Consider the following 21,400-nt stretch of genomic DNA (forward strand, 5'->3'; position numbering starts at 1 on the left):
GGCGAAAATGCATTATTTTCAATGGCAGGGCCATGTGACATGTATCACTCTTTGCTGAAAAAACTAAAGATTGTGTCTCAATGAAAGGGGGGTGGAATATGTTCAGGACACTCCAAACATTAAATAAAATGTGTGAAGTAGTTCAGATTTGCGTCCCTGAATGCTCCACAATACTTTAAACATAGGTGATCAGACAGGCGAAAATGCATTATTTTCAATGGCAGGGCCATGTGACATGTATCGCTCTTTGCTGAAAAAACTAAAGATTGTGTCTCAATGAAAGGGGGGTGGAATATGTTCAGGACACTCCAAACATTAAATAAAATGTGTGAAGTAGTTCAGATTTGCGTCCCTGAAGGCTCCACAATACTTTAAACATAGGTGATCAGACAGGCGAAAATGCATTATCTTCAATGGCAGGGCCATGTGACATGTATCACTCTTTGCTGAAAAAACTAAAGATTGTGTCTCAATGAAAGGGGGGTGGAATATGTTCAGGACACTCCAAACATTAAATAAAATGTGTGAAGTAGTTGAGATTTACGTCCCTGAAGGCTCCACAATACTTTAAACATAGGCCTACACACAGGCGAAAATGCATTGTCTTCAATGGCAGGGCCATGTGACATGTATCACTCTTTGCTGAAAAAACTAAAGATTGTGTCTCAATGAAAGGGGGGTGGAATATGTTCAGGACACTCCAAACATTAAATAAAATGTGTGAAGTAGTTGAGATTCACGTCCCTGAGTGCTCCACAATACTTTAAACGTACGTGTCACATGGCCCTGCCATTGAACATAATGCATTATCGCCTGTCTGATCACCTATGTTTAAAGTATTGTGGAGCATTCAGGGACGTAAATCTCAACTACTTCACACATTTTATTTAATGTTTGGAGTGTCCTGAACATATTCCACCCCCCTTTCATTGAGACACAATCTTTAGTTTTTTCAGCAAAGAGTGATACATGTCACATGGCCCTGCCATTGAAGACAATGCATTTTCGCCTGTGTGTAGGCCTATGTTTAAAGTATTGTGGAGCATTCAGGGACGTAAATCTCAACTACTTCACACATTTTATTTAATGTTTGGAGTGTCCTGAACATATTCCACCCCCCTTTCATTGAGACACAATCTTTAGTTTTTTCAGCAAAGAATGATACATGTCACATGGCCCTGCCATTGAAGTTAATGCATTTTTGCCTGTGTGTAGGCCTATGTTTAAAGTATTGTGGAGCCTTCAGGGACGTAAATCTCAACTACTTTACAGATTTCATTTAATGTTTGGAGTGTCCTGAACATATTCCACCCCCCTTTCATTGAGACACAATCTTTAGTTTTTTCAGCAAAGAGCGATACATGTCACATGGCCCTGCCATTGAAGTTAATGCATTTTCGCCTGTCTGATCACCTATGTTTAAAGTATTGTGGAGCCTTCAGGGACGTAAATCTCAACTACTTCACACATTTTATTTAATGTTTGGAGTGTCCTGAACATATTCCACCCCCCTTTCATTGAGACACAATCTTTAGTTTTTTCAGCAAAGAGTGATACATGTCACATGGCCCTACCATTGAAGATAATGCATTTTCGCCTGTCTGATCACCTATGTTTAAAGTATTGTGGAGCATTCAGGGACGTAAATCTCAACTACTTCACACATTTTATTTAATGTTTGGAATGTCCTAAACATATTCCACCCCCCTTTCATTGAGACACAATCTTTAGTTTCATCAGCAAAGAGTGATACATGTCACATGACAATACCCTGCCATTGAAGATAATGCATTTTCGCCTGTGTGATCTGTGTGTCAAGTGTTTTTTCACAGTGAATGACCAGAATAATGACTGCTAAACATATTTTACCCTTTCTTTACAGTGTTCTGAACATGTTCAACCAACTTTATTGAAGACATAATCCTTTTATCAGCAGATTGTTGTGTGTTTTACTATTTCTTACTACAATATTTACAATGATGCCTGTTTAGTCAGTGTTCCCTATATTTAAACAAGAAAATCATACTTTTGTAACATCAGTGAATCGTTTTTAACCCATTTTGATGTTACTATGAAAGTAATATTAATTGTCAATTTTCAGCTACATCTTAGTCATTATCAAAGTATCCTGTACGCTTAAAATTAACTCACTATATCTTACCTTGTTTTAAAGCAAGTTAATATAATGCACAGTTAACAAAATACCATTATAAAGTCTGATCTAGCGAGTAGACAGATTAGGACTTTATAATGACAAATAGGCTACTATAACTTTCAAACACGCTTTTAACTATTTTCCCGATCATTAGGACAAATGGAACAATAAAACTCGTTGCATATAAAAGGTTTTTATATTACCCAGTCGATTAACAGGGTTGTTTGTTGTAAAAACCTTTCATTTGATACAACAAACTCATTTTACTTCCTCGTTTCGTTTTACTTCCTGGGGTTATTGTGGGTTATCGTTGCTAGCAGAACGGAACTATTTTGATTTTGTTCACTTCTGTGTCGTGTGTGGCCTACATAAGCGTTTGGGGACATCTAGTGGAGGATTTTTACTACAATGGTTCAACACTGCCATATTCTCAGTTCAAAAGCGCATGCGTTGTCAGTAGGCCAAATGTATCCCACTTAATGTATGCATGTGATCAAATGTGGGCAGTCTCAGGTTTCAAAGTCAGACTCCGTTCTGGCACAAAAGTAGCTACCTGTTCACGAATAATTTGGACAGCCTACGTCTGAACAATGTAGGTCCACTATTTACCAGTACCAGATGTACCAGACAAAAGTAAAAAAAAAATAAGATGAAATTATTAACACTGATAAAGAATGAGGTGTGCCAAACAGGCCATCCACCACAACATCAGCATCAATATTGACTCCTTGTCTCTTGTTCCATCCAAAACAGCAAGAAACCTCGGGGTCATTATTGATGACCAACTGACTTTCACGGACCACATTGCCTCTGTCTCTAGGTCCTGCCGCTTTGCGCTATTCAACATCCGCAAAATCAGGCCGTACCTAACCCAGTATGCCACCCAGCTGCTGGTGCAAACCTTGGTGAATTCACGCCTTGATTACTGCAACGCCCTCCTAACGGGCCTGCCGGCTTGCGTGGTGAAACCACTACAAATGATCCAGAACGCAGCGGCGCGTCTGGTGTTCAACCAACCGAAGAGGGCACACGTCACCCCGCTACTCATTGACCTCCACTGGCTGCCTGTAGCTGCTCGCATTAAGTTCAAGTCACTTATGCTTGCCTACAGAGTGCTTGATGGTTCTGCTCCCACCTACCTAAATGCTCTTGTAAGGGCAAATGTTACACCCAGGATGCTGCGCTCTTCTAGTGAGCGTCGTTTGGCACTGCCGTCTGTGCAAGCACGGCAGTCCAGACTATTCTCATTTGTAGTTCCACGTTGGTGGAATGAGCTGCCCAGCACTACCAGAGCAGGGGCGTCCCTCTCTACCTTTAAGAAGCTTTTGAAGACCCAACTCTTCAGAGAGCACTTCCCGTCCTAACTGGCACTTCGACTAGTGCGTAACTTGCAATTACAGCAGTTACACTTCTGCACTCTTTCTTTCTTTTTATTTCATTTTGTTATATTTCTAATGTAAAGTAGTATTTATTTATTGTTACACCAGGTTCTATTGCTCGTAGCTTGAATATTCTCTCCCTTGTACGTCGCTTTGGACAAAAGCGTCTGCTAAATGACTAAATGTAAATGTAAATGTGTGGTAAAATGTCCCGAAGAGATCATTCGTGGTTTAGTCACATATTTCGTCTGTTTTCATGCTATGTAGCCGTTTTTCCCCCCATGGGAAGCCGTTTAATAGCCTACTGTTTCTACACTGTTTCTACACTGTAGACTCTACAGCATAGAAAAAAATATCATAAATCCACCACGTTCAAACACTTAGGCCTACTTTTATTTCTTCAGATTAAAAGATATTCTAATGTAGTAAAACATGAATCATTAGGAAACACACTTCAAACATAAAAACAATAATACGCAACAACCATTAACGAGTATAAAGGAGCCATCGAGGAAACAAATTGCTGCTACCTGCTTTTATATTTTTTTGCTTTCTTAAAATTAAAAAAAAAAAAAAGACCACTGCGATGGTCTGCGGAACGAACGTGCAAGTCTCTTGATTGAGTCCGTAATTTTGCAGAGTAGGACCAACGTGGGACACCAGCACTTCCGCCTCGAGATCCGCTAGCCGCCCAGGCTTCAGCTACTACCATATTATCCCGTCTTGCTCATTCATACTTGAGATATTCAAGGCTGTTTCTTTTCAGTTCATTGCCGGATTGTGTCATAGGTAAGAAAAGCGAAATTAATTAGACATTGAAGCAGAAGAAATGTAAGCATCCTAGCCTACATGTATCACCTTAGCCAGCAAGGTTGACAAGTATGTAGTTGTGGAATTGAAATTTAATTTCATGTTTGTCTCTTGATAATGCATGTTTTAAAGATGCTGTAGGTTTTGCTCCCTCCCTGCCTTAGTAACCCGTAGGTAGATATCCTGAAAACATGTACACAGGTTGCTACGACATCTATCTTAAGATAATCTGCTGTGGGGTGTCTTTCAAGTCTGTGTATGGCAGATCTGACCGATAATTAATATATATTAATTGAATGTATTGAAATGTTTATCTTCGACAGGGTGGTGAACCATGACGCTTTTTCACTTTGGAAATTGTTTTGCTTTGGCATATTTCCCTTATTTCATCACGTACAAATGCAGTGGGTTGTAAGTATCAACATAACTCTTTCTTAGCTAGCTCATTCATAGTATTTTGTTCTTTGAAATGACAACCAAATTAGTCGAACATATCTGTAGGTATTCCCATGTGACAGGTGGACCCTCTCATGTAAGCAAAATGTGAAAGCTTAGGTAGAGTAGGTGAAGACTTTACAGAAATATTCCAAATAAATCAAAATAATCCCGAGCTGTTTGTTTTAAATGCTAAGTGAACTGTGTGGCCAGACCAAGCACACGTATGGCTTTGGTCTACGGTGTAATCCTCTTATGTAGTCCACATGCCTTATGTTTCATCGTGAGGGTAAGAGTAGTTACCCTTGTAGCGCAGGGGTGAACCCCACTGCCCAGTTTATATTTCTTTGCCTAGATGCAGATTCGATTTCTGTACGCTATTTGGGTCTAAACCAATCCACAACCACATTTAATAGTCATCTCCGACAAGCCTTTGCCTTTGTTCAGAGGAATAACTCAGTGATATTGTTTTTTATTTATGAGCTCTGAGTAGCACAGCAGAAAATCTTTCTAAAATATTTTACATTCATTCTACGGTGCTTATAACCTCTTTGCTCACCCAGGTCTGAATACAATGCTTTTTGGAGATGTGTCCAAGCAGGGGCAACTTACCTTTTTGTGCAGCTTTGCAAAGTGAGTAGCTGTCTTCTGTCTTCTGTCAACATTTTAACAAATATAGATATTGCAGAAGCACCCCTTTACGCTTTTCAATTTCTTTATTATTACTGTGTTATTACATCATATGTAATCACATATCATATACCGTCCTCTGTCATGTCGCTGTCTTATAGCATCTGCTAGGAATTTGACTCCACATTCTGAACTCCAAGGGTTGGCCCCTGGTTAATAATTTCACCATGTTTTCAGATGCTGTTCCTGGCAACGTTTTTCCCTACGTGGGAAGGAGGGGCTGGTGTCTATGACTTTGTTGGGGTAAGAGAGTGGCCTCGGAAGATGTATGGATGTGTTTGATATTCAAAGCCAAGTGGGTTTGGAAACTAGGCTATTTTCTTGTCATTAACTCTCCATCAGTTAAGCTGTTATTTACAAGCAGTTAATAGGTCCTCCATACAGGTATTGGCACCCTTGCTAAATACGATGGAAAAATATGCTGGTGTTAACATTGACAAAATTACCATTTAAAAAAAATTGCATTGTATGGGTTGACAATGGCTCAACACGCCATCTACTGTTTAAAATTATCCTGAACCTTGCAAGGCCAATGCGGGCAAAAGAGTCGATTGTTTGGGACTCATCTACATCATGAAATGCCAACCTCCCCCTCCCCCGCCCGTGAGTGTGAGTCTCGTTTTCTTTTGCTGATCGAGACTCATCATTCACAAGAGTTTACGAGTCACAGTCAGGCAGTCAGCAGGGATTTCCTTCATCTCACTGGCGTATAAAAAGGAGGTGACGCAGGGCCCAAATCCATCCCCATGGGAAGGCTTCAAGACCATTCCATTGCAAAAAGGGAAATGTGAGTTGACTTGCACAAATTAGGGAATGGATACAAGAAAGTAGCTGCTCGACTTTAAATCAGTTAGGCAATCATTAAGAAATACAAAAAATAAAAACTATTGTGAACCAGCCTGGAAGAGGACGCAAGGCTATTTTGTCAGCAGCCTCAGTAAGGAAGATGGTTAGAGAAGTAAAATCTCCAAAGACCAGTTTCAGAATTACTAAAGCTGGTAGCATCTTGGGGTCTCCATGTCTTAAAATCCACCATAAGATGCCACTTCCATGCCAACAAACTGTTTGGAAGGTATACCAGAAAAAAGCCTTTCCTATCTTTCTGTCACCAGCAAAAGCGCCACTGGAACTTTAACTGGGACAGAAATAGGGTTTTTTGATTTGAAACGCTCAAGGTGGGTTTGGCATAGAAATAAAGCTGTATGCAGAGGAAAGCACCTAAAACCAAGTGTGAAATATGGTGGAGCAGGGGTCTCAAACTCAAATTACCCGGCGGCCGATGAGCGTCCAGTCTGGTCATTGGGGGGCCAGATTTTTTTTATCTGTTGGCTTGCCTATCACAATACTGTAGATACCACTTTTGAGTTGGCAAATCTACCATGTGTGATCAGTGTTACAATGGTTAGTGTTGTTGAATAACAAGTAGCTGACCTGAGTTTCAATTCTGGGGCAATGCAAGATGCTCTTTGGATAAAGGTGTTTGTTAAAGTTGCTCTTTAGGATCACTTTGTCTCATTGATAGCCCATGACTTACATATACAGCAGTAATAGTGGGATAATGTCTTCATCGACAATTACATCTATATTTGTCCTTCATACATGCACATTTCAAAGCAAATGCTGTACTGCACCACTTTTGTATAGTTGGTAACAAGGCTGCAAACAAACAAAACAAAGCAGAAAACTGAATAAAGTTTCAGCAAAAATCTGAATCATTTTATTTTATAAAACAAATGTATTATTCCTAGGAGCAACTTCAATGACAGACCAGCATGCTCCATTGCGTCACACAGTTGCTCAAATACATCCTTGGCTGTGGTACGGCTGCGGGGAAAAATTGTGAGTTATGTCAGTACTCTCGTCCAGAGCCACAGAATACGCACTGAAATGTTTGCCTTTGACACGCAGCTAGATTTATTGTCAGATAATGACTGCTGGCCTATACATAATCCCATTAGATAGCTGGCTCAGACACCTCACAAATACCCTCAGACGTATTTTTCAGTTACAATAACGGGGTTTTTACATTGCACAGTGTCTATTTCTCGGTAACTTAAAAAAAAATCGAAGCAAAAAAAAGTCAAACAAACCACTATGTTGTTATTCCTCGGAGCGACTTCAATGACAGACCAGCATGCTCCATTGCGTCACACAGTTGCTCAAATACATCATTGGCTGTGGTACGGCCTTGCATTGTTTTTACACAAAGTAATTCCTCTGTCACTTCAAACTGGTTGTTAACACAGCGGACAAAAATCGCGAGCTAAGCATTATCATTTATGTCAGTACTCTCGTCCAGAGCCACAGAATACAGACTGAAACTTTTGCCTTTGACACGCAGCTAGATTTATTTTCTGATAATGAACGCTGGACTATACATAATCCCGTTTATTAGTCGGTTACTTGTCAAAACGATAGAAGACATTCCTCCAAAATACCTATTTTAAATGATTTTGTTGCCATTTCGTGACTTCCGCAAAGAAAAAATAGTTCTTCACGCAGATAGATCTTTAAAGTTCCAGGTGTTGCTTAGCAACGCATTAGTTGCTGACTTCAATTTAGTTTCGATTACGTTAAATTACTAGACTACTTGCGGAATGATATGAAAGGCATGATATAGAGGCACAAAACCCGTTGCAAATGGCAGCGGTAAATGTTGGGGTGGCCCATTTAAATCAATGGAACTTTGATTGGGGGGCCGGAATTGGCCAGTGGGCCTGAGTTTGAGACCCCTGTGGTGGAGGATCTTTGTTGTCAGCCTTTTTCACTCATTAAATACAGATGCTAATCACTCTGGAGGGCATTTTTATAAGCCTTTAGGTGCATATGAATGTAATAGCAAACTAGATTTTGTTGATTAAATTCTAGCTTTGCAAACTTTCCTCACTCAGCAGTGTTGGTTGTAGGGGAGATTAAATATTATAGAAGACATAATAGAATAATTCGAAGTACACAATATTTGTTTCTGTTTTCCCTGTTGTCTTGAGAAAATGGGAATGGAAAAAATAGTTTAATAGGTCCCCATTTATAACGTTGTGAAAAACCTCCCATTCATCTTGGATTTACAGGCGCCCTCTAAAGTTTTTCACAAAAGCTAGAAGTGGGAGGGAGGTGGAGATCTCTGTCAGTATCTAGGTTGAGGGCCAATACCTCTTATCTTTAACCTTCGCAATTATTCAATACAGGAATTCATGAAGGCCACTGTTGACCTGGCAGACCTGCTGGGCCTCCACCTCGTCATGTCAAGGAATGCTGGGAAGGGGGAGTACAAGATCATGGTGGCAGCCATGGGCTGGGCTACTGCTGAGTTAGTCATGTCAAGGTGAACATACATATGCATTTTTTTAACTTGTATGTTAAATAAGTACAAATGTACATTTTCAGTTTTTTTGTGTGTGTGTGTGTGTTTGTCATTGTCATCATACGTGGTGCATACACAGGCTGTGTGTGATGATGTAATTTCTTACATGATTGTCAAACATTTTCACAACAGGTGTATTCCATTATGGGTGGGGGCACGTGGAATTGAGTTTGACTGGAAATACATCCAAATGAGCTTTGACTCGAACATAAGTTTGGTAAGTAAGGTCTTGTGTCCTAAGGCAGATTCTCTTGTTTAAAAATTGTTATGTGTCGAAACCCAAGAATTTTCTTTTTTTTCCCTTTGTTTTGTTTCGCACGATTTATTATCCAGACCTTCACCCTTCTTGTCATATCTCACATCAGCTTCAGTGCCCTCCACATTGATCACTCTCCTCCTGTCTGATTGGTCCATTAATCACTCTCCTCCTCTCTGTATGGTCAGGTGCACTACATCGCCATGGCAGCAGTTGTGTGGATGTTTACGCGGTACGATTTGCCAAAGAGCTTTCGTCTGCCTGTGACTGTGCTGCTGGGACTCTGTGTGTACAAGGCCTTCCTTATGGAGTGAGTAACTTCTTATACACACACACACACACACACACACACACACACACACACACAGCCCATACAGCTAGTAAGTGGATAATTGCTATTTTGGCCATTTTTTGCTATTTGCTAACCTATGCTTTTATGCTCCTAAAAAGGCTTGTAAGTAGACACTAAAGCAAAAAGCACTCAGCCACAGAACACAGGCTGGAAAAACTACTGTGCAGATGTAGGGGAGATATATTTTGTAGACGGAAGGACAGAGGCTGTCTCGGACACGGTAGTGCTATCACTGAACGACCAGTGTTGACAATGACACAAATGAAAAGGGGGAGGGTGTTCATTCAAACTACTGTTAACAGAATAACACATCTCCAGGGTTGTTTTGCTGTGTGTTACATGCTTTGTGTAATGACAGCTATAGCACTGCATGTATACCTTGGATGGACAGTAGGCGTGAGCAGTATTTTGGTATTACATCTGACTAATACGGTATAACATCATGTCACTGCATGAATTTCGCAATACCCGTCAATATTGGGATATTTTTTAAATGCACGAAAATAAGTCTGCTTAAATCTCTTGCGTACAGTTACTCAGTGAGATGGCTAGGTAACCAGCAAGTTGGGAATTTGGTTTTAAGAATACGAGCAATAGCTGGTGTTTAAATGGAACAGGTATATTTCGGCCTCTGGTCAAAATGTTTGTGCTGTTCCGAGTTTGTCATTGTAGACAATGGGAAGCTCGACAAAATGCAGCGCAAACACAGGGACACACCCCCACACTGTAGCCCAACTTAACTTAACTTAACTTGTGTAAGTAATTAGGGGCCTCATCATGATGATTGTTTTATTGTTCATTAGAGAAACTCTTGAAGCCATGTTTCATGTTTATATCGTGATTTCCTGACTATTAACTGTGGTTTATACATTGATTTTGCCAACTTTCTGCAGCCCTGCGGTTAATACTCCTATACGAGGTCTCATGCCATTTAACCCGGCTATGAACTATCCTAGCTATCTCTACCTTAGGGAATCATCTTAACAATTTGTAGTTGCTAGCATGTGTAATATGAACTCGGATGGGGCAATGTTAATGTGAGTCATACAGACGACAGGCCCTGCCTGCCATGGGCTGTCTGTAGGCATACTGCTTCTGTCTCGGCGTGAAAATTGTACATTTACCTGCCAGAGATTCCTGGGAGAGGATGCCCCCGGGTCCTCTTACAGGTCTGGGCTAAACCCTGAAACTCTGATTGGCCCTATTGTATGTATATGCATAACACACCACGCCACAGTTGGACTGTGTACTGACGTCAGTTAAAAAATGTCCTATGTTCCAAATGGCCTACGATTCCATGACTCCATAATTTCCAGTGAAAAGGCTCTGTGGACCAGCAGTTTCCGCGTTGGGGACTGGCCTAAAGTTTGAGAAACGCTGATTTATAGGGCCTAAAGTGTGAGAAACGCTGATTTATAGGGCCTAAAGTTTGAGAAATGCTGATTTATAGGACATGTTGTGTCGCAGTTGTGTGGAGCTAACATTACAACATGCCTCATGCTCACGTGCCAGTGTCACAAGAGGTTGTACTCAACTAAGAGTCATTTTATTTATTTAAAATAAGGATGATATGAAAAAATATTATAGCCGATTCTTTGGCCTGCTCTACCCACCTCTAACCTATGTAGCCCACCCAGTGTGTGATGATGACGGGGAACTTAAACATGGGGAACATGGAGAACCTTCCAATGTGAATATTTGAACAAAACACATATGCAACATATCAGATATCTTAAATATGAAATGTGAAAATATCTATATTTAAGTTTAGCTTATCTTTAATTCTTGGCTTAAATCGTGCCTGTGGGCGTACTGAAGCTCAAAAGGTCATCCCAGAGCTATGGAGGTTAACTTAAGACTGTTTAGGCAGAGGAAGTGTGTAAAGACTAAATACTGTTACATTTTCCTTTCAGCCTTATGCAAAGAGGAAATGTGTGAAGACTGTTGCAACCTCAAAGGATCCGCATTTTTGCAGAACCACTCTTTTTAAATATGATTAAATCCAAACTCCAGAATCATGCTACAATATCTTGTTGACTCCTTAACTAATCCAGTACGCTTTGGGTCTAACTCAGCAAATTGCCCCTCACGGTCTTTTAGCTGTCTGTGTGCACACAAAGAATCCTCCTGTGTTCGTAGACAGCCCTGGCCTGTAAATTGGAAACAAATCTAGTGGCTCAAACAGAGACGTCAACAATTCCAGCCAATCAAATCGTTGCATCAGGAGCATGGAAGGGAGGGCTGAAATTTGATTGGCTGTTCAGCTCAAGTATTAACAACCTTTCGCCAGAATCGTTGATTCGACTTTTAAGTAACGTCATTTATCAGTGGGCTGCGCTTTGTAAGTTCGTCTCTCTCTCTCTCTCTCACACTGAACTGCAGTTCTCCCATTCACAATGCACAGCTCAGTCATTTAATTTCTTTCTTTCTTTCTCTCTCTGCAGATTGTTTGTCCACGTGTTTCTGCTGGGCAGCTGGACGGCTCTGCTGGTGAAAGCGGTGCTCACTGGTGCCATCTCCCTCTGCTCCCTCTTCCTCTTCATCACTCTGGTTCACAGCAACTGAGGCAGTGGGAGTGTGTGCGACGCCTGGCACGCTGAACTTATCAGGAGCCACTGCAGCTGTGCGTTACTGAGACTGTATTGGTAGTCTCGGGTGGGGGATGTGCGAGAATATTTAATAACTAAACCCATTTAACAGCGATGTCTCCCTGTGGCTTGATGCTGTAGTCATTATTCTGATGTGCAGATGTCAATTTGTTTTGAGAAGACAATGAATAAGTTGTTGGCTGTGATAATTTTGCATTCACTTACGGAAATCGGACCAAGTTTATGATGGAAAAAATGCTGTATTACTAATGTCATAATATTTTGGATAAATTCTTAATGAGGAAAAGACTTGATGTGTCCTGTGAATTGTGTTTACTTTGTCAAGGTTTCTTAGTCTTGCCAAAAGCACTCTCGTTCAATGCATCACTGACATACGTTCCATGAGGAGTGAACTGAACTCACTGGTATTCGAGGGCACATTCTTGACCCGCTCTCTCCAGCACCTCTGGGGATCTACTGCAGGCAGCTGCACATCTGTACATCCAATCAGATTTCGGCACCTTGAAGAATGGCTCGGACAAAGTCTATTTATTTTTATTTATTTATTTATTTTTTAAGACCATGACTGCACAACCAACCTTGAAGATATGTAATAAATTGACCTTTAAAAAAAAAAAAAAATTGTTGTACAGAGGAAAAGGTGTGAAATTCCTCGTGCTATTGACTGGGGACTGATTAACACAGCAGCTAAACCTCTCTTTGTCACATGCAAGGACTCAAACCCAACAACCTAGTCTAAGTATTAAAACAACAGGGTACACTCCAACCATAAATACTTAACCACAACAACAACAAAGATGCCTTTATGAGCATCTCACTGGGGTTGTCAAGTGGGCACCTTCCCTCGTCACTGTTTAGTTCAATTAGGCCCAATACACTACCTCCCAGTCCCACCTCGACCCCTGGTCACTTCAGGCACCCATCTTGCAACAACAGGCTTCTTCACTTAATACAGGTTAAAACAAGTAGTTTGAGAATGTGACGCTATTGTTTTGGGATATTATGAGATTTGACTATGTGGTTGAAAATACAGCTTCCAATTTGTGTACTTCGTTCTTTTGTGTACTTCGTTCTTTTCCCACATGGATCGTTTTACTGCTGCAGTGAAAGTCATAGAATGGCCCCTTTCAACGTCCTGGACAAATGGGGAATATATGCTTTCACTCTCGTTAGACAGAATGTTCAACCTCGCTCATGAATGCAATGTTGTGTTTTGTTCTGCGTGAATACCTCCCCATTTAACCTACTTTTATGCCGTACAGGGTTTCCTTGACTTGCGAACAAAAGCGTATTCATTGAAATAATGAGCTCTGACTAAATTAATGATTGAGGCATCTACAAAGCGTCCACAATACCGTCTTGTTCACAGGCTGACAAACGATTGAATCAAGTGGTACCACCTCTGTTAATTTTATACCTGAGTTCTGTCTCAAAACCGATTTGGGAGAGCGAATCAGGATTTCGCTTGCCTCAATTCCCCTGTGCAGACTTGGCCACACGCAAGTTGCACCACCAAGTACAGGCAGAGAGTGGCTGGTCCCCCCAGACTACACAACCTACCCACTTAGAACAAATTCAGATGCTGACCTGGATCAATCTTCCACAATGGAATGCAAGTATCTGAATTTCCATGGGCTGCTACTTCCAAGAATTGCGCACTCTGAAGAGAGTATAAAATATTTCGAGAATTTTCAAGTCAACGACGACGATGTCTTCGCCATCACTTATCCCAAATCGGGTAGGTTTCAACATACATTTCATTTTACAGAGGGAGCCTAGTAGTAAACGACAGCGTGTGTGCTGTTCAATATTTCATTTCAGTTTCACACACAGAATGGGTTTTATACCAAGAATCTGGTGTAGTTGGCAAACTTATAATATTAGTAGGCTGAACAAAACATAGATGTCATAGATGTTTGATAACGATACTGATTCTGTATGGGAGTTAAGAGATTGTAGGCTATTTAAAGAGGAGTTTGAGCCTACCCAGAATTTCTAAGGGATGCGAAAAGTGTTCTCGGCGTTCGTGCTGAAAACGACTCGATTGGTTGAGTCAGTCGTCAGAGCTCAATTAGGAGATCAAACTTTACGCGATTCTAGGCCTATGTGTGTTGATGTATACATCAATATGAAAATGTACCTTCCCAGAAAAAACAAGCGTACGGTCCATCGGTGGGTTAAGGTCGGCACCCCATTGGTGGTGGGCCACTTCTGGTCCGCTCTCGGACCACCATCATCTTTAGTCTAACTGGACGTGGGTATTAAGAAAATAATATAAAATGTTAACAGTTCCTGTAATTTCTCAGATAGAGCCTATTTATAGATACAATAGGCTATCAGTTGCTTAACAGAGGAAGTTCGTGGTGACCTACTAGAAAGCTGTTAAGGTAAAAAAAAAAAAAAAAATGACCTGGTCAATTGTAGACTTATGTTACGCTATGGTAACGTTTATAAAATGCCAAGGGTTGGTGAAAATGACTGTTTTGAAAGCGAGTTGCAAAACTGTCTGATACTCACCAGCGGACCAAGGCAAAAGGTCAGCAGCCCGTTCTGTCTTTTTGCTATCAAGGTTGCATTATTGTGCAGGCAGTAAAGAACTACAACTAATAAGAGAACTAGAACTAATTCCTACAGGTCTCTGTGCACGATAAACACAATGAACAAAGTTTTGCTGATTGCATTAAGTACCAGGACGCACCAGCTTGCTAGCTAGTCAACTAGTTATTGCAACACAGCAGCTTAACCTCTATTATTTAAGATGCCACCACCTTTTTCGTCCGTTTTAACAGGCGGAACAATGGATTTAATTAATTGAAATACCAGATTTGAGTTGAACCAAGGTGTATGGGTAGCCCACCTATTATCTACTGAGAATTGAGCCACCCAACAACATCATTAACAATCCAATTAGATTGCACACCCCCTCAAGGCCAAAAAGGTAAATAAACAGAATACAACAGATATGTAGTCTACTGCAGTGTAACTGTATGTAGGTAAAATCATGAACATAAAGAGAGCAAAGTTTCGAATTTGCTTTGCTGTTCATTAAAGTAATGTTAGTCAGCTCACATGTCAACTCAGTTCTATTGGCGCATGGTTTCCCTGTTCTATCTCGGATATCATCGAGGTTAACACATACCCTGTCAGGCTTTAAAAAAAAATTGTTTGTTGAACCCCTTGAAACACTGATGTTGGAAGAGGTCTGAAAGGGGCAGAGCTTGCTGCTGTAACGTTAGCCTACCTTACTTTGAGTGAACACGAGTGAAGCATCAGCTGAAACATACACACATTACTGCTGCAGACTGCTGCAGTCTCAATTCATAACTGACCTGTGCTGTAGTGTCTAAAAGGCAATGTATGAGCAGATGTGTGGACACAAACTAACCTTGCACTGCTTAGGCCTGCTAGCTAGTCAAGGTGTGGTTTGTTACCCTAGACAGGTACGTCAAATGGAGGAGTATGAACTGCTCCTGAATGACTTCTTGTTGGAGCTTTTAGGTGAATGTAGACCCAGGGCTCTCAAGTGTCACGCATTGAGCGTGACAGTCACTCATTTCGGTCTTTAATCACGCACTCCCGCCACACATCGTATTTCTCACGCTGAAAAAAAACTCTAGGCAAACATGACCTGGCCGCGCTGCCCTCACCATGGAGGAATCAAGCACGTCTCCCCGAATCCCTTGGAGTTCTGCCGTGAGGTGCCAATTATCAGCCAATAAAAAAAATAAAAAAATAGCCAATCAGAAAAAAAAAGTGTCTTTTGTATCTGTTGTAGCTGGGTAAGATTTAATCCATCAACCAATGAAAATAAAGCATCCTGGAATTGCGCGCGACTGATCTTCCGAAAGTTTCGTTTACCTGAGGAAACTACTGGAGCTCCGAGCATCAGTCTTCTACAAAGAGCAAGTCGTCTCCTGTTTTAATGTTACAACAAATTCACAATGGTTTGACACAAGCAATGACAACTTGACTGCAGTTAGAGAATATTTCCCAGATAATTAGCATCAATTTTTAATGAGTGTTTGTAGCCAACACAGTTTGCCTTTTCACTATAGCTTTGACTCCGAACTTCGTTAATATACTATAATAAATTCGAGTAGGCCTATTAAAAATATATATAGCCTATAATTCGAACGAATATTAGGCAGCCCTTAATATTGAATGATGTTATGGGCATTATTTTTTGTAAATGTGTTTGCTTGAACATTCTATTCAGATTCCGAGGCTTCTTCACGTGAAGTTGTGAATCGCGAGCTCATTAGGCATACTAGCATGTTATAAATATCCTGGCCATGGATGCATTAATCATTGCATCTGTTTTTCAAAGATGTCAGGTAAAAAACAAATAAGCATCCTGTCCTTCGCCCAAAGAGGAAAGCCCCCTAAAAAGGCCAGATTAGGCCCAGAGAACGTAAACACATCAGAGGAGGAGATGGTGGAAGAGGAAGAGACAGTACAGGTGGAGGAGGAAGAGACAGTACAGGTGGAGGAGGAGATGGTGCAGGTGGAAGAGGAGGAGACAGTGGAAGAGATGGTGGAAGAAACAGTGGAGGAGATGGCTAGAACAAAAGGGAGAATAGTCCCAGGAGCAGCCACCTACAAGACCTCTTTTAATAGTGAATGGACCTCTAAATGGCCATTTATTACTGTAGGAAGCACCAGCTCATATTACTGGTGCTCTATCTGCCGCCAAGAGAACTCCTGTGCCCATCCAGGTGTGCGGGATGTGACAAGGCACATAGGCAGTAAGGGGCATCAGGCCAAACAGCAGGCACTGAAGTCAACCAGCGCAGTCAAAAACTTTGTGTCACTCTTGCCTCACTTCAAAACTTGAGAGCCCTGTAGACCTAATGTAGCTTTCGACACACATAACACTGGGGACAACACATGAATGGAAAGAAAGCTTTGTTTATTAAATTACATGAACTTAAATAGTGTGCCTTAAATTATCAGCGTACTTTATTTCATGTCTTAATAGAAACAGCTTTTAATTCTGTGTGAAAACAAATTAAATCAATTCATTAATCCAGGAAAGGGAATTTATGTGCATGTCCTGCATTTCATTGTGCAGGTTTTACCTACGTAAACCACAGGGCGTGCACATACCTTTACAGCACAAGACGGAAATCAAACACTTTTGTCACCCACAGTTAGTACATTTCAGACATTACTTAGAAAGGCTCTAATACTTGCACTTTAACATTCTGATGGCTCAGAGTTGTGCCCAAGATGTAGAATTGCCAATAATGAATACAGTGGGGAAAATAAGTATTTGACCCCCTGCCGATTTCGCAAGTTTGGCCACTTGCAAAGAAATGTGTGATCTATAATTGTAGGTCTATTTTAACAGTGAGAGGTAGAATATCAACAAAAACATCCAGAAAACTGCATTTTATAACAGTTATGAATTGATTTGCATTTGATCGCGGGAAGTAAGTATTTGAACCCCTAGCAAAACATGACTTAGTACTTGGTGGAATAACCCTTGTTGGCAAGCACAGACATCAGACATTTCTTGTAGTTGGTCACCAGGTTTACACACATCTCAGGAGGGATTGTGGTCCACTCCTCTTTGCAGATCCTCTCCAAATCCTTAAGGTTGCGTTTTCATTGTCCTGGCTGAGGGAAGGAGGTTTTTTGCCAAGATTCCATGGTACATGGCCCCATCCAAAGTCCCCTCGATGCGGTTGAGTCATCCGGTACCCTTGGCAGAGAAACAGCCCCAAAGCATAATGTTTCCACCTCCATGCTTGACGGTGGGGATGGTGTTCTTGGGGTCATATTCAGCATTCTTCCCACTCCAAACGCAGTGAGTCGAGTTGATGCCAAAGAGCTTGATTTTGGTCTCATCTGACCACATTACGTTCTCCCAATCCTCCTTAGAATCATTCAAGTGTCCATTTGCAAACTTCAGACGGCCCTGTATACTGTATATGCTTTCTTGAGCAGGGGGACCTTGCGAGTGCTGCAGTACTTCAAACCATTGCGGCGTAGTGTGTTGCCAATGGTTTTCTTGGTGACTGTGGTCCCAACTGCCTTGAGATCATTCACAAGCTCCCCCTGTGTAGTTCAGGGGTTATTCCGCACCTTTCGGATGATCACCGATACTGCACGAGGGGATATCTTGCATGGAGCCCCAGACCGAGAGCGATTGACAGTTGTTTGGTGTTGCTTCCATTTGCGAATAATAGCACCAACAGTTGTCTGCTTCTCACCAAGCTGCTTGCCAATGGTTTTGTAGCCCATTCCAGCCTTTTGCAGGTCTACAATCTTATCTCTGACGTCCTTGGACAACTCTTTGGTCTTGCCCATGGTGGTGAGGTTGAAGGTGTGAAGTATGATTCTTTGGACAGGTTTCTTTTATACACGTCACCAGTTGAGATCAGGTGTACCTTGTTAGGACTAATGAGGACTAATCTGTGTGCTTCGTGGGCACATAACTGGTCTGTGGGAGCCAGAATTCTTGCTTTTTGGTAGGGGTTCAAATACGTATTTTCCGCGATCAAATGCAAATCAATTCATAACTGTTATAAAATGCAGTTTTCTGGATGTTTTTGTTGATATTCTGTCTCTCACTGTTAAAATAGACATACCTTTACAATTATAGATCACGCATTTCTTTGCAAGTGGCCAAACTTGCAAAATCGACAGGGGATCAAATACTTATTTTCCCCACTGTATATTGGGTATGTAAATGAGCTCCCATTTGACTACCGGTCATGAATGTAGCATGTTTGTAGAATGTAGCATTTTTTACTTGATTCAGATAATATTTAATAAATTACTTAAATTATGTCAACAATATTATCTTATAAATAGGGAACTAAAGGCAGTATATTTAGTATGGACACCTGTCTTTTAGTTATACCACTGAGAGGAAAAGACTGTTGATGCTTTTGAGATTTGTCCATTTTTTGTCAGGCACCACATGGATGCAGGAGATTCTGCCTCTGATCCTTAATGGAGGGGACTTTACCCCAGTCAAGACGATTCCAAACTGGGACAGAGTTCCTTGGCTGGAGGAAACACGAGCTGCTCTAGTCATGGATAAAATGACCCCGCCAAGACTGATGGTGTCACACATGCCTTATGAGTTCATGCCTCCCTCATTCTTCTCTTCTAAAGCCAAGGTAATGATGCTAATTCTACTCCAACCTCCTCTGAACAAAGTCATATTCCGTAAACGGTGCATAAACTAAAGTAAGTACAGAGAATAGTTTTATTGTTCACTTTGTTAAATATGTACTTGTGAGTTACAGGTTCTGGGAGAGTGATTTAGGTTGATGCATGAGAGAAAAGTTAAAGATTGTACAAATATATCATCATATAATCTGTGACATTTCACCAGTATACTGTCCATCTTAATAGCATTTGCTTTGTCTGTGCACAAGATCATGTGTATGCTGTCAACTTTGAATATACATTTTTCACAGATTTTGATGTATTAAGTCTAAATGCCTGTTTGGATATTGACACGGTCTGACTTGATACTGTTGTGGAAATACACTGTATATAATTACATGGAAATTGTAAATTCACTCTGTGAAAGACCTATATATTCTCCTTCTCAGGCAATATATGTGGCACGCAATCCTAAAGATGTTTTAGTCTCATCGTTCTTTTTCCATCAAATGGCCACTTTCCTTGATGATCCTGGCACCTTCGATGAGTTTGTAGATACATTTCTGGCAGGGCAAGGTGAGATTATACTTTCTCAAGACTGAACTAGAGAGCAATGTCTTATGCATGATATAATTTATGTACACTTTAGTGTTAATATATTACATTTCTGCTTAAGTGCTGTTTGGGAAGTGGACTGACCATGTGAAGAGCTGGAGAAAGGCAGATCTGGGTGATAGAATTCTGTACGTCACCTATGAGGAGATGGTCAAGGTAAGACACTTGTTTGGAGGTATTTAGAGGCATTAAATATGTCTATGAGTTTACCCATCTCAGTATTCACACGGTTATTACTGTTTCCTCCAGGACCTAAAAGGAGTTGTTAGGCGCTTTTCTGACTTCCTTGGTCAAAAGATGAGCGAGGAGACTCTGGAACAGGTGGTCAGTCATTGCAGTTTCAACACTATGAAGACCAATGCCATGTCCAACTACTCACTGGTGCCACAAGAGGTGATGGATACCAAGAAATCAACTTTCCTTCGTAAAGGTAATGACAGAAAGTAGCCACAAGATGGCCTCATTAAATGTTAAACAATGTCAAATGAAATATTTCATGTTTTCTTTTTGACTTTCAAGGTATTTATAACAGTTTTTCTTCACGTACAGGCATTTCAGGGGACTGGAAAAACCATTTCAGCCCTGAGCAGGAAGAGAAATTCACAGCTGCCATTAGAGAGGAGTTGAGGGGAAGTAACATTCCGTTTCCCTGGGATGAAGACCAACCTGTAGCTGTATGACAACGTCTCAGTAGATATTGTTATTTCTTTTGAATCACTGAATGGACTGCAAGACAGTACATATACTTGTCATGTGGAAGAGTCATGGTATGCCCTAATGTCTTAACATGTAGGATTAAAAAAAATACATTGTACCTCCAAAGCCCTGTATTTATAAACTAGGTGCTCTTAGAACCAAGGCAGAGACATTAGTTTTCCGGCCTTATAGCAATTCTTTGTGACATCAAACGTCAAGAATGTTTCCTAAAAGCCATAACGAAGTCATGGTGGGCTTCAGTCGTTCTTATTACAAACCATTAATTTCAACACATCCGTGAGACTGTGACACTCGGGTTTGTTGCAAGTGGATCATTACAACTCCTCATTCACTTGCCACCAACATGAATGTAGCAGAGTTCTACACTATACAAAGTCCTCTATCTGTCAGGCTATCTATCCCCCTTTTCTGTTGAAAGTCAAATGCAATTTCTATAGATATGGTTTCCTAAACTAATTCTTAAAAGGCGTTGCCTTTAAAATAATCTCACAAGGGATATTGCATGTTTATCTGTTATGTCAGTATTTAGCATGCATGTTTTGTGGTGTCATTTTAGATTAGAACATCTTATTTAGTTGATTTTTATATTCCCCTTTATTCTTCTTGTCATTTTATAGATATGTTCTTATTCATTTTGATCATACATTTTCCTACAATTATGAATAGATATCTTTTAGGTTACTCCTTACCTCAAGTATTCTTTGAGCAACAGAAGTGATGAAAAGTCTTTATACAAATAAAATTGTTTAACATTCTAGATTCAAGTTTCTTTTCCCCCCTGGATCGTTTTACTGCTGCAGTGGAAGTCATAGAATGGCCTCTTTCAAAGTCTTGGGCAACTAAGGGGAATATATGATTTTACTGTCGTTAGACAGAATGTTCAACCTCGCTCATGAATG

General features: G+C 40.7%; 2 protein-coding genes across 2 annotated transcripts; both read left to right on the forward strand.

Annotated features, from left to right (window-relative positions):
* The first annotated feature begins 4,162 nt into the window (after positions 1–4,162).
* On the forward strand, positions 4,163–12,335 carry tmem147 (transmembrane protein 147). The gene is made up of 8 exons (XM_012818003.3): positions 4,163–4,323; positions 4,668–4,755; positions 5,343–5,412; positions 5,647–5,712; positions 8,655–8,791; positions 8,963–9,047; positions 9,275–9,396; positions 11,883–12,335. The coding sequence occupies exons 2-8, from the start codon at positions 4,679–4,681 to the stop codon at positions 12,001–12,003; spliced, it is 678 nt and encodes a 225-aa protein (XP_012673457.1). The 5' UTR covers positions 4,163–4,323; positions 4,668–4,678; the 3' UTR covers positions 12,004–12,335.
* Positions 12,336–13,392: 1,057 nt separating this feature from the next.
* Positions 13,393–21,258, forward strand: LOC105891818 (sulfotransferase 2B1-like). The gene is made up of 6 exons (XM_012817996.3): positions 13,393–13,785; positions 18,969–19,177; positions 19,619–19,745; positions 19,846–19,940; positions 20,034–20,214; positions 20,334–21,258. The coding sequence occupies exons 1-6, from the start codon at positions 13,653–13,655 to the stop codon at positions 20,462–20,464; spliced, it is 876 nt and encodes a 291-aa protein (XP_012673450.2). The 5' UTR covers positions 13,393–13,652; the 3' UTR covers positions 20,465–21,258.
* Positions 21,259–21,400: the final 142 nt, after the last annotated feature.

This window comes from Clupea harengus, chromosome 11 (genome assembly GCF_900700415.2).
Source record: "Clupea harengus chromosome 11, Ch_v2.0.2, whole genome shotgun sequence".
In the NCBI taxonomy this organism is placed as follows: Eukaryota; Metazoa; Chordata; class Actinopteri; order Clupeiformes; family Clupeidae; genus Clupea; species Clupea harengus.

Coding starts and splice junctions, on each gene's coding strand:
- LOC105891818 (XM_012817996.3), top strand. CDS start 13,653: ATGGAATGCAAGTATCTGAATTTCCATGGGCTGCTACTTCCAAGAATT. Junction 19,941..20,033: donor CCTATGAGGAGATGGTCAAG/GTAAGACACTTG, acceptor TGTTTCCTCCAG/GACCTAAAAGGAGTTGTTAG. Junction 20,215..20,333: donor ATCAACTTTCCTTCGTAAAG/GTAATGACAGAA, acceptor CTTCACGTACAG/GCATTTCAGGGGACTGGAAA.
- tmem147 (XM_012818003.3), top strand. CDS start 4,679: ATGACGCTTTTTCACTTTGGAAATTGTTTTGCTTTGGCATATTTCCCT. Junction 9,048..9,274: donor TTGACTCGAACATAAGTTTG/GTAAGTAAGGTC, acceptor CTGTATGGTCAG/GTGCACTACATCGCCATGGC. Junction 9,397..11,882: donor TACAAGGCCTTCCTTATGGA/GTGAGTAACTTC, acceptor CTCTCTCTGCAG/ATTGTTTGTCCACGTGTTTC.